Genomic DNA, 20,677 nt, shown 5'->3' with positions numbered 1-20,677 from the left:
ATTTTCAGCAAAGCCTTTTTATTCATAGGCAATATGAATAAATAGAAAATAAGAAGGCAAAATCAGCCCTTGGTGGGAATAAATACTGCCTCACCTGCGATCATGCAAGGTGTGCAAGCCACCCCAGTTTGCCAGGCTTGGCCACTATCTCTCACATTTGACTTGTCTTGTATAAACTCTAAAGTGCTATAACATATTTGCTATTATTATCATTTTTTTTTTCAAAGACCATTCGTCGTATTCTTGTAAAATCCATGTAAAAACAAGTGCTCTGTTGGGGCGCCTGGGTGGCTCAGTTGGTTAAGCATCCAACTTCAGCTCAGGTTATGATCTCACAGTTTCTGAGTTTGAGCCCTGCATTGGGCTCTCTGCTGTCAGCACAGAGCCCACTTCAGATCCTCTGTCTCCATCTCTCTCTCCCCCTCCCCCACTTGTGCTCCATCCCTCTAAAAAATAAATAAACATTAAAAAAAAAAAAAAGAGTGCCATGTTATCTAGTATCTAAAAATAAGAAAAAGGAGGCTCTGAGAGGCATGGCCTTGGCCAAGCCACTGGGCCCAGCTCTCACCCAGGTCCTGTGCCACGGCCCTACTCTTGAAGGCCCCGCTCTGGGCACAGCCCACAGTCATGAGTTCACCTGAGAGGGGGCGCCACATCACTCACCATGACTGTGTACTCAGTCTGGGCTCGGATGGCATCCTTCAGGAGCAGCAGCTTCTCCGAAGCCTGTCGACAAACCAGAGATGGGGCTTTAAAGGGCTACTCAGTGGCAAGCTAAAGGAGCTGGTTGTCACGGAGCCCAGCCAACAGGCAGCCCACCGCTGCCCCTCTGGCCTCCTGGAGACTCTTTAGACAGAGCAGGACTCACCGGCACAGCAGCCTTGTGGTCAGTGATGGCTCTCACAAAACTCAGCGCCTCTGGAGTTGCCGATCGAATGTTGTCCACGCGGCCCTCCTGGAATCGGCGAATGGACGCGCTCTCATAGGTGGGGACGAGTCTCCTGTGGAGCCTGCATAAGATGCAAGATGAATGGCAAATGGTGATGCAGTCTCAGGAAACCATAAACGTTGAAAGAAAAATAGCCTCGGCAGGCTTTATTTTTACAGTCCTGACTCTACTTGGCATAGTATTTCATTTTAATGTTAATAGAATTCTGGAGGAGATTTCCCAAAGAGGAGTGTCGGGGAGTCGCTAATATGACTTTCATACATTTGGTGACACTGTGTGGATATAAAATAAAGAAGTGACTGGTAACTTTTCAAAAAACCCAGTCTGGTGGGGAACCTAGAATTTTCTTCAAGATCTGATGAGTGATTAATAGCACAGAATGGAATAATTGTGCAATTAATCATTCACACCCTTGAGGGAATCCTGTTTTATTTAGAACAATTCAAGCGTGACCTATGGATGGAGGCAGGGAGGGGGCTTCAGTGGTCATGAGTGGAAACTGCAGCACAGGCCCGCCTGTCCAGGGGCAGCACCCGTGGGCACCATGGCTGTGCCTCTCCTCCCTGACGTCTGGGACAGGAGCCACTCCCCACACCAGCCAGGGAAAGTCCTTTCATTAGGCATGGGAGCCGTGAGCACTCCTAGGCTTGCATACCTGGCTGGCACACATCTTTCTCACCAGTCAGTAAAGTCTTTGGTGTTGGGGGTGGGGAGGAGAAAGACACAGAATCACAGAGGGGCAGTGACAGCCCAAAGTCACATACAAGTCATGGTCCTGCATCTTGGCCTTGTCAGGGCATGTACCTCCCATGCTGGGTAAACTCTAGGAGGAGAAAGGCCAAGTCTGATTCAGCACAGTGCTTTGTCCTGTAACTTGGTGAGAAGGTCAATCAACTTCCTGTACACTTATGCCTCATTTCCCCAAGGAGAAAGGACTCTGGCAGGGAGCTCATTTCTTCTATCTCTATGGCCCCAGGAGGCAAATGCCATGCTGAGCACAAAAGTAGATGCCATCACTGGCTAATCACTGATCACCTCCAATTTAGGCAGCTTCCAGGCTTCTGCAGACTCTAGGGGCAGATTAAAAAAATTTTTTTTGTTATGGCTTAGACTCTTGAAGAATGTTCTCCATGAGAAGCAGATCCTATTTGGGCTACTCACAGGAGGCTTTGGCCACATCCACTGCTGGCCACATCCAGTGCAACAAAGATCATTAAGGGTGGAGGAGGTGGAGCTTTGTACAGGGTCCACTAGCCCCCTCCTAGATTTGGGTCCGAAGTGCTCTCTGAACTAACACCTGCCGGCATCTCTGGTTGTGGTTCCAGCAGAACCTTGACCTCATGGCCCATTTCAGCCATGTTCCAGTATCAGAATGGCGACCGTGGTTCCAGACACCAGGACCTGCCACAGCTCAATGCCAGCGAGGCCTTTGTGTCCCCACGATGAGTACAGACCTCGTGTGGGGTGACATCAGCCTTCCCCAAGGAGTCTCAATGCTCTGAATGGCCGTAGCCACTTTCCTTCCCTGTGAGTTACCACCCCTCCAGGGGAAACTGGGATCTGGGTTGCTGTGTCCACACGAGTGCTGTCAACCCTTGCCCCAGCCTTATCGCAAGGTCACTTTATTCCGCCCCCCCCTCCCGTATATGGCAAAATGCAGGCAGGTCCTGGTGGGGTAGTGCTATTTATCACCTATGCTAGCTGATGAGTGCTGCTCCAGGAGCACTGGAGCCTGCAGGAGCCGGCCTTGTCTTTAGGATGATCCACTTTGCATTTTAGTTTCAGCCTCCTATCAAAGACTGCTTGGGCTCCCTGCCTTCAACCCTTACTCCCTACTTTGCTGCCAACACAGGGCTACCACCACAGGGACTTCTCTAAGCTGCAGACCTGACTGTGCCGCCCCCCAGATAAAACTCCTGTCGTGTATTCTCACATCTGTGACTCAGCCCCTGATGCCTACTCTGTGCCGGGTGTGTGAGAGATACCCAGAGTGTCAGGCTTGGGAGACACAGGCTAGAAAACAAAAATCAACAAATCAACAAACAAGGTAGCTCACACAAACAACTGCTATGAAAGAAAAAGAGGACACAATGGGATAGGCTAGAGAGCTGGATGGCGAGGGCCTGAGGTGGCTGCTTTAGATAAGGGGGTCAGAGCAGGCCTCTGAGAGCTGACACCAGAGCAGACCCCGGGAGAGGGGAGGAGGTGGCATGTGAAGAGTGGTGATGGCAACGGGTGGGTGGGCGGAGGCACAGCCAGAGCAAAGGGCTTGGGAGGAGGGCCCCAGTAGAGGCCAGTTCACAGGGAGACTTTCTAAGCCTGGACTTTGTTCTAAACATGGTGGAAAACCATTGGGAGGGTTCAAGGTGGTGAGTGATAGGATTTGATTTGCATATTTCAACGTTTTGCAAAGATGGGAGTGGAGGCAGAGACCCTGGGGGAGCATGCTGCAGTTAAGCAGCACCAGATGATGGGGGCTGGGGAGGGGCCGATGGTGATGGAGAGGGAAAATGGGGGGTGGGGGGGAGAGGTTCTGAGAGACATCTGGAGGATGACATGGTGGTGTCACGGGTGGGGAATGAGAGACAGGGACAAATCAAAGATGAGTTCAGATTCTTTGACTTGACCCACAGTGGGCAGGGGTGGGGGGTATGCTGGTTCCATGTCCTTATAAAGAAACAGGGCACAGCCAGAGGCTGGGTGAGGGCAAGAGTAGGAGCGGCCTCCATCACCCGCGTTGTTAGCTCAGTGTTCTGGCGCTTTGAGCTCTGTGCACCTGTGCCATCACTCGGGCAAATTCCTGACTTGATGTCTTTCCTTCTCTTTTCTGAGACTAGATTCACACTTTGATGAAGTGGCACCTTGTTTCATGCAGCCTGCTCTGGTCCTCCCATCTCCTAGGCCCGCAGGAAGTCATTCCTCCCTCTAGGATGCTTCTAGACCCTAGAGTCTAGGGCAGCTTGTCAGTTAGCCCGCCTGTGCAGCGTCATTCCGCCAGCAGGCTTTGCTCACCTGTAGAAGGCCAGCTGGAGGGCCACCTGAATGAAGGCATCAGGACTGCATTTCTGCTTCTTAATGAATGTTTTCCCAAAGATGTCAAACTTATAAACAGTAAAGTCGAGATTCTTTACTATTCTGTGGCAGAAGAAGAAGAGGTGCTATTACATGCAAAATGGAATACACACACCACAAAGTCTAACCAAGTTGCTCAAGCTTGGTGTACAACCTAGTGCTCTGGAAGTTGAGGACACAGTCCTTGCCCACCAGGAACATATCGGGTGTCAGAGACAGGCCTTGACATACAGAAGTGGCAGAGGGCATGCCAGACCAGGGATCCCTGAGCTGAAGGTGAGGCTTGGCCAGGCAGGGCAGTGGCCCTGTTCTGGTGGTAGGGGAGGGGCCTGGGAGCACAGGGGCCTGAGAGGCATTTGCATGGGCAGGGAGAGCAGTGTCCTCAAACAAAATCCTAGAAGCCTCTTGCCCACAGAAGCAGGCCTGAAGGAGGCCATTCATTTGACCTGTTTGGGAAGGTGTGTCCCACATCGTCAGACTCTTTTGGCATCCTGGCTATTCTGCCAGACTGGGCATGCCACCTTTGCCCAGGGAAAAGCCTATTTCTGAGATGGCTGTAAGCCATGTCTCTTCACAGAGACTCTTCCCTGTTGTGCTATGAGAGGAAGACCTGGGGCCTCCCTGTTGGTCATGGCCACCCCAGCAAGGGCTGCTCTTCTGGGCTTGGCCGCTGACTATAAACCCCAGGAACTATTACTGAGCCTCTCATGGCATGCCCAGGTCCTTACTGCCCATGAGTCACTGTCAGAGTAACAGGTAGATTCCCTGAGTCTACACTGAGACCCTTGAGTACCTGTCATCCCCTATTGACCAGTCTCTTCCTTCATGAGTTTGGGGTCTGGGCTGATTGTCCGTTGCAACATGGTCCGGCAGGGTCCACACCATCTGTCCACTGGCCATAAGTGAACACAGAGCCTTGGGCAGGCAACCCCAAGCCTCCACGCACATACTTCCTCAGGTCACAGATGCTGCCTGCCTGCCCTTCCTTGAGCTATTCCCCCTTCCTCATGGGAGCTCAGCTCTCAGTGGGGCCATGTCAGGTTCTGGGGACCCATGGAGGCCCACCCCTCAGTCCAACCTGTTAGTCAACTGTCTCTAGACAGGCTGAGTTCATGGTCACACAGCCACCTGGAAACCTCTTGCCCAGGCCTTGCCCACACAGACACTGCTCCCTTCCACAGGTGGCCCAGGACCCCCAAGGCTCCTCCTGCTTTCTCAGCTTCAGGCCTCTCCTGGTTCCCCACTTCTGAAAAGAAAACTTCAGGGGCCCCATTCAGATCTCTGAAAATGAGTGGGGGTTTTCTCCACCCAGGACTTGCCAGTCTACCAACTCACTCTCCTAGAGGCCTGCTCACCCCAAGAACAGCCCCGTAAGGTTGTGATATCAGCACCATTTGTACATGAACACCTGGGGCTTCTCCCACTTTCCTGCCACAGCCAGTCATCCTCCACAGCAGCCTGCAGTGGCCTTGCCCTTTCTACCCTTCAAGCCTGGCCATGATCTGTCCCACTCACCCATGCGCTTCCCATAATCTCCTCACTGGCCCCCTGAACCCCCCTGCTCAAAACCCTCCAGGGGCTCTTCACCACTGAAGGACAGCTTCCAGGTCCCATAACACAAGAACAGCAATGTATTCACAATGTGGCCTCAACATCCCTTTAGTGCCTCAGTTCTGCCAATTCTCTCAGTTGCTGGTTTCCAGGCCAGCCTGGATCTTCTATGAACCTGTACAAGCTTGAACAAGCTGCCTTTCTGCCTCTTCTCCCCTGCCTGCACCATGAACTCCTATCCATTCTTCAAGGCCCATCGTTGCAAAGCCCTCCCACCATGTCCTGGTAGAATTTCACTCCTGTAGCCTCTGTGAGTTCGGGTCTGTATGCCTTTCCCTGGTTTTGGCACTTTATTGTGTCACACGTTTTGGTCTGAGGGTCTACTTCCTCCACTGAAGCATGGACGGCAGGCTCCGTGGTGTATTCATTTTGGTGTCCTCAGCCTTTCGACAGTCCTGGCACACTTAAAATTCTGTACATGTTTAATGAATGAGTGAGTGAGTGAGTGAATGAATGAATCATGCTCACTTACCAAATGAGGGAATGAACAACCAAGGTCCGGACCTAGTTGCCAGCCTACAGCTCACTCCACAACTTGCCACCGTTCTAGTGCTGGCCCACCCAGAGATGCCCAGACCCATCCTGGGCCCTCCTGCACGGTCCCGTTAGGACCTTGACTGCCTCCCTCCTCTTGGGAAAAAAGGCCCCCTTGTCAAATTGCAGTGTAAATTCAAGCAAATCAAAATAGCTTGGATTCAAATGACCTATGCAAACCAGTTGTTTACTACTCCCCCCGAAAGCAGGGGGATGATTTCCCCATCTTGGCTCTGCTCAGTCAGGTGAAACCCACGAAAAAATAGCTCCATGTTTGCATTTTATGGAAATGATGGATACTCCAGCAAGGTTATTTCCCAGAGAGTTGTAACTCCCCTTTAGTTTGAATACATTTCCATGATGGGGGTGGGAGGGAGTAGTGCAGGTGGGCAAGGGGAGGCAAAGAGCTGGGGTCTTTAGAAACTTCTAGGCTGCCTTTGGATATCCAGCCTGGATAGAAGGGGTTGTGGTGAGGTGGTAGCAATCACCCTAAAAGAGACTTGGACTTTGTACCGTTGAAGTTTTTCTGCTGAGGAGGCTAAGAGGCCTTGAATTTCCGGGGAGCATTTCCAACGCAGCCTCCTGGGGGCCGGGAGCTCACTGACGGAGTCGGCTCGTACCAGCTTCTGGCTGCTCTTCACCCTGCAGACAGAGAGAGGTGACCTCGTGTGGCCCTGCGGCATGCTGCGGGCTGCCGGCAGCATGCGTCTTAGCTGTTGGAGTTTCAGTGGGTATGAGCTGTCCCTGGAAACACAGACTGAGGGTCAGCAGAGCCACTCAAATGAGAACGTGGCAGAGCCAGGATTCCAGCCAGTTCTGCCTGACTCCAGAGCCCCGTATTTCTTTTCACGCTTTCCCACTCCACCGCTTTCCACCACTAACATTTATGAAACACTGGGAAGGAAATTGAAGAAGCAAATTGTGTTGTTTTGTCCATGAGGGCTTTTAGGGATCCTAAAGAGTTCTTAAATCATGGTAGAGATTTAGAACTTAGATTCAGAGAGAAGATTCTGGAAGGAGAGAATGGGTAAACCACAAATAGAGGAAAGGGGTCGGTGTGTTTAAGGGATAGAGAAGCACTCAGTCTGGCCGGCTTGGAAGCTAGGGAGAGAGATGCAGCCCAAGGGGATGAAAGGAGGTGGGACCTGCCCTCCTCTGTGCTGGGTCAAGCCAGCCCAGCCCTGACTCTGAACAGCACTAGAAGTTGCTCTGGGCTTCACTGGGCCAAAGCAGGTGTTCCTTTTTGGCTGAGAATCCTTTGCCAAGCTTTTTTCTAACCGCCCAAAATCTGCTGTGCAGTCTGCCCCCCTCTGTCCATGGCAGATAAAGTGTATGATGTCAAGCTGGTTTTCAAACCCATCTTTTGCTACGACACTTTCCGGACAAATGTGGCCCCCCCGACGGACACCCAAATTTTTCTTGGCCTAGCTTGGCAGCCCCTTGGCAGTCTGGCTTTGACTTCTATGGCTGTTGCAAAGGGGCCCCGCCCCCAGACTCACATGTGCTTGAGCAGATGCTCTGTGCACTGCACCAGGACGATGCCGTCGAAAGGGGAGTGTTCGCACACCACACCACAGGTGCCGTCTCGGCTCACCACAAACTGCAAGAAGAAGAGGTGAGGCACGTCTGGTAGCGTCTGCATTTCAAACTGGCCCCTTGGCTCCAGGCCAGGCATCCTCAACCTCTCAGGGACCTCTCCTCCAGGGACACCAAAGCACATGATCTCCCCAAAAAGAATGCTTCTGGAAATTGCCAAGACCTGAGAATATGGGGGCCTCAAGGCAGCTCTGTCGTGTGACCTCCTTCCCAGAAATGCTCTGGGCAGTGAAGATGGAGCCCAAGGTTCCCTGGCTGAGGTAGCCCAGTGATTCCTGAGACCTCACACGGAAGCTGTACATACTTTGCTCAGGTCATGGGCAAGTTCCTTCAGCTTCTGTTAAGCCCTGTTTCCCCATCACAGTGGGCACTGGGGCCACAAGCCTGTACAGCTTTGTGTGGTTATGTGTCTGAGTCCACCCTGTGTGTCTGGTACCTTGGATTTTATTCCCAGGATCTAAACCAGTGTCTACCCCATAGTAGGTGCTCAGTGATTTTGTTGAATGAGTGACTGAAAGATAATGATCCAATTTGGATGGTGTGCAGATTCCTAGGGAGAAACAAATTGTCTCTTGGTGGGAGTGAAGGAAGGGTGTTCTGAGGATGCTCTGCTCCCTGCTGCCTGGGCTTCGAGTCAGGGACCCGGATTCCAGGTCTGCCATTGCCACCTGCCAGCTGGGAGACCTTTAACCAGACATTTCAGCTCTCTGGCTTCAGTTTGCTCCCCTTTAAAATGGATGCAATAAGGCCCAGTTCACAGGATTGCTATGAGGATTAGAAAGAAGGTATAGGAAAGGTCCACAGGCACTGTAAAGATTTTACCAAGGCTGTACTTAGCCGACTTAGAAAAGGAACATACTCAGCATGTACAGAAGTGCTGGCAGAAAATAATGAGATTGAGATTTGATTGTTAAAGCGTACCCCAGATAAAGTGGGGCTGCCTATAGCGGCTCAGCACAGCATCACACTCAAGAGAGTCTGGCCCACCGTCCATAAACAAACAAGCAAACAAACAAGCTATTGACATTTTTACTGATACTCTTCCAGGATGCTGTAACAATCACACGTGAGCTGACTCTCCTCAGGTCTTGCCCAGTCTCTCACATCACGTGCCGGTGACCCGAAGCTTTCCTCCCATTCTTCAATCTTCCCACGTCATCTTTCTCAAAACTCAACCCTTGCAGATCCTTTTCTCTTTTCCCCAACATCCCCTGCTTTCCTGTCCTGAGACTAGCTCTTGATCCTTTCAATTCACGTCCCTGGGAGCCTGTTTGGCTCCTCCAGCTCACCTGATCATCTGTCCTGCCCGTGGAAAGAGCCCAGAGGTGGGCACAGTCACCCATGTAAGGCAGGAGGGGAAGGCTGTGCCCACTCATGCATTAGTGATTTTCTGTCCCTGTCACTAAAAGAAAGGAAGGAAAACGGTGCCTTTTAAAAACCACTCCCAAGGCTTGCTATGTTTCCGGTCCTGTACATCCATTATATCATTTCTCTCCCACAGCTGCTCCATGAAAGATTACAAGCCATTAGCACCACTGGTGGAGGCTGAGACAGCCAGCACAGCAGCAAGAGAACTCATCAGGAATAGCAGAACCAATATGCAAACCAATAAAAAAGGATAACCAGAACGTAGGGGCCAGAGAAAGCGGAAAATGAGATGTTGCCTAGAAATGCTTCTCAGTGTGAGCAATGTTAGCCCAAAGCATAGAGATTGCTGGCTATTTAATATGGTCATTATGAAAGTGATGTCCCTCACCTTATAGTATGTGAAGGGAGATGGGGAGTGAGCCCCAGGTCTGACCCAGAGGTCCCACATGCCTGGCACAGGCTGCAGGAAGGTTAGGGGTTTGAGTTGGGTTCGGGCACTCGCTCCAGAGAAGCATCCTGGCCAGTCCAGGGACTGACACCAGCAGCACATTTCCAGTGCCTTCAGCTCCCTTGGCCCCCGATGCAGCATCCTGGGTAGCACAGGCCAGCGAGCCAGCCTGCTGGATGTGAGCATGTGCTGGCTCGGGCCCCTGGCCACGCCACTGGGGAGGCTTACCTGCAGGGACTTGTCATACCAGCGGTTCGCCCCATTCTTGCTACAGCCTCCACCGTGAAGGAGCTGAAGTGCCCTGTTGGTGTCGCTGAGCTCCATGCCTCCCGGGGCATCCAGGCATACCAGGCAGATGCAGCGTTCAATCATGTCCAGTGCGTCCCGGTTGGTGGAGTCTGCGGGCCAGGCAAACAAGGCCTTATCACCTACCCCCAAACCCTAGGCTTGAGGTCCCCTCCACGGAGTGTCACATATCACAGGCAGACACCCAGCCCTTGAGCCAGTCCTGACCCCTCTTTGAACCCCAGCAGGTGGGCGGTGAAGTCAGCCAGACTGTCCTGAGCTTCTGTGCGAATCCCAGCAGCTGGCTCACTCTCAGGGTCTCTGCGAGAGTCCCACTCACTCTTCATCTGTGGCCAGTTCTGCCCCTGGATGGGTGGTCACTGGCCCTGCCTTCTAGGATGAGGGGGTTCATGCAGGGCCTTCTCCACGGATGTTAGACCCACTGGCCAGATTTTGCCAGGGGAGGAGCTCTAATTCCCCCATCCAGCCGCACCCCCACCCGCCCCACTGTGGCACTGAAGAGCCACATCTGGCACATAGGCATGTTTATTTGTCCTGAACTACAGTTTTTGAACATTAGTTGCTGAAATTTAAAAATCAGTCAGTTTCACATGAAAAGCTGAAGGGAGGGATTCAAGGTGTTGCCCTGCCCCCTGCCACCTCGGCAGTTATTTCAATGCAGAGGGCAGATGGAAGGGACAGGCTGCCCCAAAGCCATATGCAGGTGAGCCCATTGGGGCCATTTCAGGCATGTCACTAAAAGCCACTGAGTTGTGCAGGAGACATGTCACCAAGGCAGCTCAGCTTCTCCATGGGGGACATTGGGCATGGGGTTTCTCTTGGAGTAGAGCTGGCCCGGCCAGATGGGCTGCCCTAGGCAGCCTCCTCCGCCTCCACCACCTCCTCTATCCAGCCTTTTGGGCTGGATGCTGTAACAGGATGAAGTGCAGAGTTACCCCTCCCTCCAAGCCCCAGAGTATTCTATGCATGGAAGATGGGGTGCAAGGTATTTGGAGGCAAAGGGGCACTATGTGGCAGAGATTGATAGCTGCAGATGGCAATATCCATTCTCCCTTTAGTCACAGAGTGCCTGGTTTTTGGTTGGCACAGGGAGAACCAGAACTCAAGCTACATTGCCCACTGCCAACAGCATTTAGAAACACAACATGACAGCTTCTAAGAGAGCTCCTTAAAGATAACTAGCACATGCTCTTTGCCCCTCTTCCCACCTTCCTCTATCCACTGCTTGGAACACTGGTGTGATGGCTGGACCTCTAGCCTCCATTTGGACCATATGGATGCAGGGCCACATCCTTGCAGTGAGATGGAAGAACCCTAGACGCCATGTATTAGCTTTGGATGGCTTACTTCTGGTGTACACGAGAGAGAGAGAGAGAAAAACCTGTTTTCTTTAAGCCACTATTATTTTGGGCTTTCTGTCACACATGGCCAAATCTAATCCTAACTTATACCATCTGGTGATGTTGGGTTCAGATTCTCACACTGCAAGAATTGGCTGAGGCTTAGAAGCTGCACCCTTGGTTTATCATAGTCCTTTCTCATTCATTCAACCCCCTTGATCCCTGTGGGTATTGAAATTTGAGGTCCCTGTCCAGGAAGGTATTTGTCAGAGAGAAACATTCTGGGGGCCAAGGAGCCCTCCAAGATGACAATCAGGATGCTGGGGAGTAGGCCTAACACATCTGCTCAGGAGAGTGGAGGCTTTGCACACTCCTTCCCAGATGGACAACTTGAAGCAACAGACAAGGACATCTCCCCAGGCATCAGTGCCGTAGCCACCTCTAGGCAGGAGAGATGGGCCCCTGAGGAGGGGCTGAGCATGCGGGTTGTGCAGGGCCCCAGAGCTCAGCGCCAACCAACAGTAACCAGGTCCTGGCTCATTAAACAGGGTGAAATGGGAGCAGGACAGCAGAGCTGGGATGCGGGTGGCCTTGCAAATGAACTCCTGCATACAAGTAGCTGATCGGTCAAAGGCTGACAAGTTTATCGTGTAAGGCAGAAAATGAACTACACCCAAACTCATCCACCATGACTCTGGCCCAAATGTAATGGAAACGGGGGGCTGTGGGCTGGAGGCATGCGGCAGGAGCCGTTTGTCTTGTGACATTCTCATCGAGCACATGGAGGCTCGTTTAATGTGGTAAATCAATCTTCCTCAAGGAGCTCCTGCTTAATAGTGAGAAGTCGGAGTTGAGTAATAGGAGGAGCTTGCTCTGCCACCCACGCCTGGGGAGTTGAGAGCTTCGGTGACACGGAAATTCCAGAGGCCACAGGGCCTTGGAGGGCCCTGGAGCTTCTGTTAGAGACTGAAAGCTTACAGACTGTGACTAATGTGAGCAAAAATGAAAGGAACACAGCACCCCTGTTGTGGAGGGCTGCAGAACTCAGGTGCTGCTCCCCAACACCTCCACCTGTGCACATGTGTGCACATATACACAGCTCTATCTCAGACACTTGCCTTCTCTGTTCTACACCCTGGGAAGGTGGCTTAAGTCAGATCCCTACTGTCTTGCCTCACATGGTCCAGGGAGATGGAGACACTGGCTCCTTTTCCGAGGCTTAGAGCTTCTAAACCTTTGTCAGTTCCATCTGAGCAGATTTTCTGCCTAGATAAAGGGATTGTCTCTCCTTTTGGGATGGAAATTTGCCATCACACATCCCATATTCTTCTCTACTCTATGACTTATGGAATAATATTTATGCTCCCAGTTCCCAAAGGCTATGAAAATTCCAACAAAAGTATTTCTTGCCCAATAAGACCTGGCTCTTGCACAGCAGACTTGCTTTGACTTGAGTTCCAAAATCCTCTTGAAAGAGCTCAAAAGGAAGGACTTCTGCTTCCAGGAACATCAAGTTGACTTTTCCCAGTTCCTTCTACTAAAAACCCTGGATATTATATTTAAAACAAACATCAGAAGACTCTGAAAGATGGAGAGAGATGGACAGGCTGAGGCTCTCAGGACCCAAGGAACAATATGATGGTGAATTCCCTGCCTGTTCTGGACTAAATTGTGTTCCATCAGCCCTGAAATTCATATACGGAAGCTTTAACCTTCAATGTGACTGTATTTAAAGATGAGGCTTTATTTAATGAGGTAATTAAGGTTAAATGAAATCATAAGGGTGGGGCCTTAAACGTATATGACCATGTCCTCGCGAGAAGAGGAAGAGACACCAGAGATGTGTGTGCACAGATAAAAGACCATTTGAGGATGCAGTGAGATGGTGGTCATCTGCAAGCCACAGAGAAAGGCTTCCGGAGAAACTAATGCTGCCAACACCTTGACCTTGGACTTCTAGCCACCATAATGGTGAGAAATAAATTTATGTTGTTTAAGCCACTCAGACAAATACACTGGGTTTTCTGTTTTACCTAAAATATGCCAGGCTTGGAGTTCAAATAGCCAATAACATAAAACACAAACAAATGTAGACCAAAAAGAAAAAAAAAAGCCCAATAAAAACCTACTTTCTTTAGCCAAAGGACCAGGAAAGAGGCATACTAGCAAGACAGGAAAGCTTTTAGATAATAACCTTCCCCCATGCCAACAAAAGCAGAGTGGGGAGCCTAGACTTCTACCATCAGCAGTCTGTACTGAAGCATGTCAGCTTCTGAGGGTATCGGAGAAGGCATGGTCTCAGATAGAAGCTGGGACATCCATTTCCACTGGGCAATATCCACCACCTCAGTTGCTCCACACACAGCATTAGTCAAGAATATGCGGGATCTTGAATTCCTACTCCCACCATGAGTAACAAGGAACACCCTCCCCTGGGGTGTTAATATAGGTCTCATGAGAAACTTGGACTTCTGTCTCCACCTGCTTGCATCAAGGCAGAACCCATTCCCTGCTTCTGCTGGAGTGGTGTCAGAGAAAGCCAGCTAAAACAGAAGGTTTAAATAACATCCAGAGTCTTACAATATAACACATCCAGGTTTCAATAGAAAATCACTTATACCAAGAACCAGGGAAATCTTAGCTTGAATGAAAAAAGACAATCAGTATATGCCCACTACTGATATGACCAGAATGTTAGAACTATGTGACAAATATTTTAAAATTAATCATCATAATACTGAAAATCCGTGAGACAAAAGACCTTAACAATTATGTTATTGGAGTCTCAGAAGGAGAGGAAAAAGAGCAGAGCAAGAAAGTACTCAGAGAAATAATGGCCCAAAACTTCCTAAATTTGGCAAAAGACATAAACTTAATCTCACACAGGATAAATTCAGGGATTCAGTTAATCCCACACAGGATAAATTCAAAAAAATCCACATCAAGACATTATCATAGTCAAAGTTCTGAAAACTAAAGACAAAGAAAAAATCTTGAAAGCAGAGAGAAATGATGCTTTATCTGTAGGGGAAAAACAATTTAAATTACTGTCTATTTCTCATCAGAAACCATGGAGGCTGGTATGAAGTGACACAAACTTTTTCAAGTACTGAGAGAAAACCATTAATCCAGAATTCTATATATAGCAAAAATATCCTTCAGGAAGGAAGGGGAAATCAAGACATTCTTAGATGAGGAAAAACTAAGAGAATTTATCCCCAGAAGACCTGCCCTAAAAGGAAAGCTAAAGGAATTTCCCCCCAAAGAAAGGAAATTATATAAAGAAAGGAACATGGAAACATTAAGAAGGAAGAAAGAATAACAGAAAGAGTAAATATTATAGTAAATAAATTTTCATTCTCTTTTTGAGTTTTTAAAATTATATTTCCCTACTGAAACAAAATTATAATGCTGCCTTATGTGGTTCTAAATTTGTATTAGAGGAAATGTTTAAGACAATTATATTATAAATGGGGGAGAGTAAAGGGTAATAAATTTTTACATTTCACTAGAACTCACAAAATTTCAGCACCAGTAGATAGTGATAAATTATATATATATACATATATATGATATACTATAATATATGTATAATTTATCAATATAATATATAAATACCTATAGAAACCACTAGAGAAAACTATACAGATACACTAAAAACATTACAATAAATCAAAGTGGAATTCTAAAAAATGTTCAAGTAACCCATAGGAAGGAAAAAGAAAGCAAGAATTGAAAAACAGAGGTGATTGGGAATGCAAGCTGGTGCAGCCACTCTGGAAAACAGTATGGAGGTTCCTCAAAAAACTAAAAGTAGAATTACCCTACGACCTAGCAGTTGCACTACTAGGCATTTACCCACGAGATACAGGTGTGCCATTTCAAAGGGACACATGCATCCCCATGTTTATAGCAGCACTATCAACAATAGCCAAAGTATGGAAAGAGCCCAAATGTCCATCAATAGATGAATGGATAAAGATGTGGTGTATATATATATATATATATATATATATATATACACACACACACACACACACACACACACACACACATACACACAATGGAGTATTACTTGGCGATCAAAAGGAATGAAATCTTGCCATTTGCAACTACGTGGATGGAACTGGAGGGTATTATGTTAAGTGAAATGAGTCAGAGAAAGACAAAAATCATATGACTTCACTCATATGAGGACTTTAAGAGACAAAACAGATGAACGTAAGGGAAGGGAAACAAAAATAGTATAAAAACAGGGAGGGGGACAAAACAGAAGAAACTCATAAATATGGAGAACAAACTGAGGGTTATTGGAGGGGTTGTGGGAGGGGGGATGGGCTAAATGGGTAAGGGGCATTAAGGAATCTACTCCTGAAATCATTGTTTCACTCTATGCTAACTAATTTGAATGTAAATTTAAAAAAATAAAAAATAAAATTAAAAAAATAAATAAAAATTTAAAAAAAGAACAACAGAGGTGACGAAAAATAAAATGGCAACATGAAATTCCAGCATATCAATAATTACAGTGATAGAAATTGACAAAATAGATTTAAAAAGACATCCTGGTTATATTCTATCTATAAGAAACTCACATCAAATATAATGATATAGACTGGCTGAAAGTAAAAGAAAGGAAAAAGATATATCAAGCAAACATTAATCAAAAGAAAGCAGGAGTTGCTGCATTGATATCAGATTAAGTAAGCTTCAGAGCAAAAAAAATTACCAGAGACATTGAGGGGCATTACATAAAACAAAATGGTCAATCTACCAGAGCACCATGGTGGCTCAGTATGTTAAACATCCAACTCCTGATTTCAGCTCAGGTCGTGATCTCACGGTTCATGAGTTTGAGCCCCACATATGGCTCCACACTGATAGTGCAGAGTCTGCCTGGGACTCTCTCCCTCTCTGCCTCTCCCCTGCTAGTGCTGTCTCTCTCAAAACAAACAAACAAACAAACAAACATTTTAGAAAAACCTAAACATGCAGATATCAATTTTATTCCTGGACATTTTTCCTAAAATGAAAATTTATGATTGCACAAAAACCTTTATATATAATATAAATATATATAATTTATATATAATATAAATATAATTATATATCAATTATATATTAATTATAATATATATATAATTTTTGGCTATTCAAATAAAGCTACTATAGTAATAGCTACTATACATTTTATAGCTATTATATATGATAGTAGCTTTATTTGAATAGCCAAAAAGTAGGAACAACTCAGATGTCCTCTAATGGGTGAATGATATCAACTACATACCAAGGAATAAATAAAAAGGAATGAACTATTGAGACATGGGACAGTGTGAATGAATCTCCAGAGAATTATGCCAAGTGAAAACAAGCCAGTCTCAGAAGGTTACATACTGTACGATTCCATTTGTATAACGTTCTGAAAACAATTACATTATAGAAATGAAGACAGATTCTGGTTGCCAGAGGTTAAGGAGGGATGGAGTTGGAAGGGAAATGGGCTGTGATATCCTGGTTGTGATATCATACTAGAATTTTACAGGATATTAGCACTGGGGGGAAAGGGTACAAGTGAGATTATTTTTAGTTTTCTAGTTTTTTTTTTCTTTTTTTTTGAGAGAGCAAGCCAGGGAGGGGCAGCGAGAGAGGGAGAGAAAAATCCCAAGCAGGCTCCAAGCTGTCAGTGCAGAGCCCGATGTGGGGCTTTAGCTCACAAACTGTGAGATCATGACCTCACCAGCTGAAACCAAGAGTCAGACGCTTAACTGACTAAGCCACCCAGGTGCCCCCCTGGGGGAGATCATTTTTTACAAGCGTGTGTGCATCTATAATTATTCCCAAATAAGTTTAATTTAATTAAAAAAAAAACCCTCAAGAACCAAGAGCTGCTCTTTCTTCTGGGTTTGAAATACCCTTCCCACAGAGGCCGATTTAAAGAGCTATCACACTTCCAGAATTAGGGGAGAGGTGGTGAGTTGAGAAGGGCAGGAGATTAAAAAAAAAAAAAAACCACTTCCCACCTGCTTTGTACCCAAAATATCATAAAATGGAAAGTGAGAGCCAGAGAGACAGCATCTGAGAAGAAAGGAAATAACAGAGGTGTCTGAGTGTGAGCACACAGAGTATGTGCCATGTGGGGAGCCCAGGGGAAGCACCTCCAAGGGTATCTTGGAGTTAATAAGGGTTAGAGTCCCGAGGCAAGGAGTACAGGCCATTCAGTCTAAGGCCATGGGTCACTGTCACTGACCAAATGGACGTTCAACAGGTATCCATTTGCAGTTCACCAGATTTTTCCATAAAGTGTGTGGGCCTTGGATAAATATCCCCAGAGTGTTTTCCCAAATCTAATAAGAGTTATCATTTAGCAAACAGCCTCTATGCGCCAGGCACAAGACCACCTGCTTTGTAGTCCCTCTGCAAACCCTCGGTCCTGTCTGCAGGGCAGGGTGGCCGTCCCCATGTCCTGGCCTAGGACACCAGGCTTCAGGGCACAGCAAGGAGAACCAGGTCAAGCCCAGGCCTCTTGCCCCTGACCCTGTGCCTCTCCCTGTCTGGATACCCTCATCCACAGGAGCCTTCATGCTTCCACTGTGGGAGGACAATGGCCCCTGCAACACCACCCTCCTACCCCCAAGGAAGGAAAACAGCATTCAGCCTTGGGAGCCCAGGAGGTATTTCTGGGCCAATTAAATCAGAAAGGCTGTTATTGCTAATGTGTAATTGGTTTTAAAATCAGCAGACTTGTCTATCCCTGGATGACAATATTTAAATAGCAAAATGCCCATCCCGAGTGGTTCTTGTAAACCATGACTGAGGCCTTCTCCAGACGCAGCCGCCTTCTGTCAGTTCCCTCCTTGAAAGCAATGGCTCAGCTCTAATTGGCTGCTGGGGATAAATATTTACGGCGCTGTGTAAACAGAAGCATCTGCCCAAAGTCTGTTCACAGGATCTCCACGCAGCACCCAGGAAAGCCAGCGGGCTCCAGGGTGGGGGTGTGGGCTCTCTGAGTTGGCTATCCTTTTCCTGCAAATTGACAAGTGCTGTAGTCTTCCAGACTCAGGGCAGAATGTCTAATTGAATTTCCAGACCAGGATAACAGTGTTGGACCTCCTGGGTTCAGGAAGGCCAAAGCTTCAAGGCTGTGCAGGGAGGGAGGTCCTGAGAGGTTATGCATGACCTTCCTGAGGCCCCAAATCCCACCCTGCCTGCCGGGCCCTGAGGATCTCAGTCTTGGGGGACAGATGCCCTGATCCACCACTGACCACCTGTAAGGGTGAACACTACCTCAACCTGTTGGAGACACAGCCTCCTATGTTCTGTGGGGATGAAATCCCACCTCACAGGCTATACTGAAGACTGAAAGCAAGGGACAGAAAGGGCCCAAGATAAGGTCAGCATCAAGGTGGACCTCCATACATAGTAGCTGCTAATATCTGCAGAAGTTGGTCCCAACCTGAATTGCATTCAAAGGTATTTTAAAAATATAGATTCCCAGGACACCTGGGTGGCTCAGCTGGTTAAGCATCTGACTCTTTGTTTTGGCTTAGGTCATGATCTCACGGTTCATGAGTTGTAACCCCGTGTCGTGCTCTGCGTGGACAGTGTGGAAACTGCTTGGCATTCTGTCTCTCCCTCTTTTTCTGCCCCTCCCTAGCTTATATGCACTTTCTCTCTCTCTCTCAAAATAAATAAATACACTTAAAAAAACAAAAGAAAGAAAGTTGTGGTCCAAGGCCATTTGAAAAATATATATTCAGATTCCTAGGGCACCTGGGTGGCTCAGTTGGTTAAGCATCTGACTCGGTTTCCGATCAGATCATGATCTCACAGTTTTGTGAGTTCAAGCCCCACATCAGGCTCTGCCAGGCTTGGGCTCTGTGCTGGCATTGCAGAACTTGCTTGGGATTCAATCTCTCTCCCTCTCTCTGCCCCTCCTCTGCTTGCACTGTCTCTGTCTCTCTCAAAATAAATAAATAAACTTAAAAACAACAATAACAAATTCCTTGGCCTCACTCCTATCTCCTTGCAAAATCCCTGAGACCCCAGAATCTTTTTTAAGGGTCTCCCTAGATGATCCTGATGTTGTTGGCCAGCCCCAGTCACACACACCTCAACCCACCTGGGCTTAGCCTCATGTCCCACTTGGCAAAGGAAGCCCTCCTGAGCTATGACAGGCAGATGGGTAAGGTCCCCAAATTCCCTCTGGACACCTGTTGGAGGCACTCCTTTGGTTTTATCCTGTCCACTTTTGTTCTAACCATTCTGCTTATTCCAGTCTCCCAAAAAGACCTCAGGCTTCTGTGGGGCAGTGATGGTCCTGCTGGGTTTCTTAGCTCTTGGACCCCCAGGAGGGCATTCTGTGTTGGCTGTTGATGATTAGGCTGAAGATAGAGATGACAATACACACACTTGTCTTGTAACATATTCTCAGAGATTTCATGTAAGAAGTGCTGGGGGAGTGTCAAGGGGGTGTGGAGACATGGGGTATAGAGAGAGAGCATGGGCTTTATGGCAGACAGCTGGCTCCACTGCTCTGTGAGCTCCACCTTCTCAATGTCATAGCAGAGGATTGGGTGGGGGAAACTGTGGGCTGGCAGTGGGAGCTGTCTTGGTTGGGAGACAGGGTGAAGGATCAGGGTCCCGTTTTCTTAAATTTTTTTTTTTTTCCAACGTTTTTTATTTATTTTTGGGACAGAGAGAGACAGAGCATGAACGGGGGAGGGGCAGAGAGAGAGGGAGACACAGAATCGGAAACAGGCTCCAGGCTCCGAGCCATCGGCCCAGAGCCCGATGCGGGGCTCGAACTCACGGACCGCGAGATCGTGACCTGGCTGAAGTCGGACGCTCAACCGACTGCGCCACCCAGGCGCCCCCAGGGTCCCGTTTTCTAAGGAGAGAGTTGATAAAATCAATTGCCCCACTGTGCCTCAGTTGACCCTATGACAATTCAGGGGCCGATTTTGTCTGAGCTCAGGTGCCTCCATCCAGGCCTCCACCATGACAAGAGGAGCTCAGGTTGGCTGAAGCCTTTTGTTAGACAGCACCTGCCTGGGCCCAGTGCCCATGGGCATTGGTCTCTGCCCAGGTCCGAGGAAGGGAGGTGGAGACCTTGGGACTTGGGCTTTCCATTGTGCTAGTTGTGATACTGCTGTGGGCCAGTCAGATGCCCACCCCAGCTCCCACAACCACACTGGAACCAGGAGAGTACCTCCACAGAAGTTGAGGATTTGAGAGTGTTGTTTGCAATGATCACCACCATCCCCGGGACTCTCAGTAGCACTCCCATGCCATGAGTCCCCTCCATGGGCTCATTTTTCACCCTCCACCTCTCCCCCTTCCTGAACCTCTTATGACATCTGAGTAGTGATGGCTAGTCCCCTTGCATTCCCAATCTTTTCTGAAAGTGTTCTGTTCACCTTCTGCCTCAACAGGAGGGGGCACCCTCTGAGGGAA

General features: G+C 48.2%; 1 protein-coding gene across 1 annotated transcript in view; it reads right to left on the bottom strand.

The window, feature by feature from the left end:
- Nucleotides 1-20,677, bottom strand: part of CHAT (choline O-acetyltransferase) — a 44,535-nt gene that overhangs the window by 7,726 nt on the left and 16,132 nt on the right. The window contains exons 8-13 of the mRNA XM_058697006.1: nucleotides 9,807-9,976; nucleotides 7,666-7,766; nucleotides 6,680-6,808; nucleotides 3,962-4,084; nucleotides 869-1,010; nucleotides 664-726 (exon numbers count right to left, since the gene is read on the bottom strand). Coding sequence (XP_058552989.1) covers nucleotides 664-726; nucleotides 869-1,010; nucleotides 3,962-4,084; nucleotides 6,680-6,808; nucleotides 7,666-7,766; nucleotides 9,807-9,976 — 728 coding nt within the window. The remainder of the gene's footprint in view (nucleotides 1-663; nucleotides 727-868; nucleotides 1,011-3,961; nucleotides 4,085-6,679; nucleotides 6,809-7,665; nucleotides 7,767-9,806; nucleotides 9,977-20,677) is intronic.

The sequence above is a fragment of the Neofelis nebulosa genome, chromosome 13 (assembly GCF_028018385.1).
Source record: "Neofelis nebulosa isolate mNeoNeb1 chromosome 13, mNeoNeb1.pri, whole genome shotgun sequence".
NCBI classification, from domain to species: domain Eukaryota; kingdom Metazoa; phylum Chordata; class Mammalia; order Carnivora; family Felidae; genus Neofelis; species Neofelis nebulosa.
Note: the sequence above shows the minus strand (reverse complement) of the source record. Positions and strands in the feature narration are given on the sequence as shown.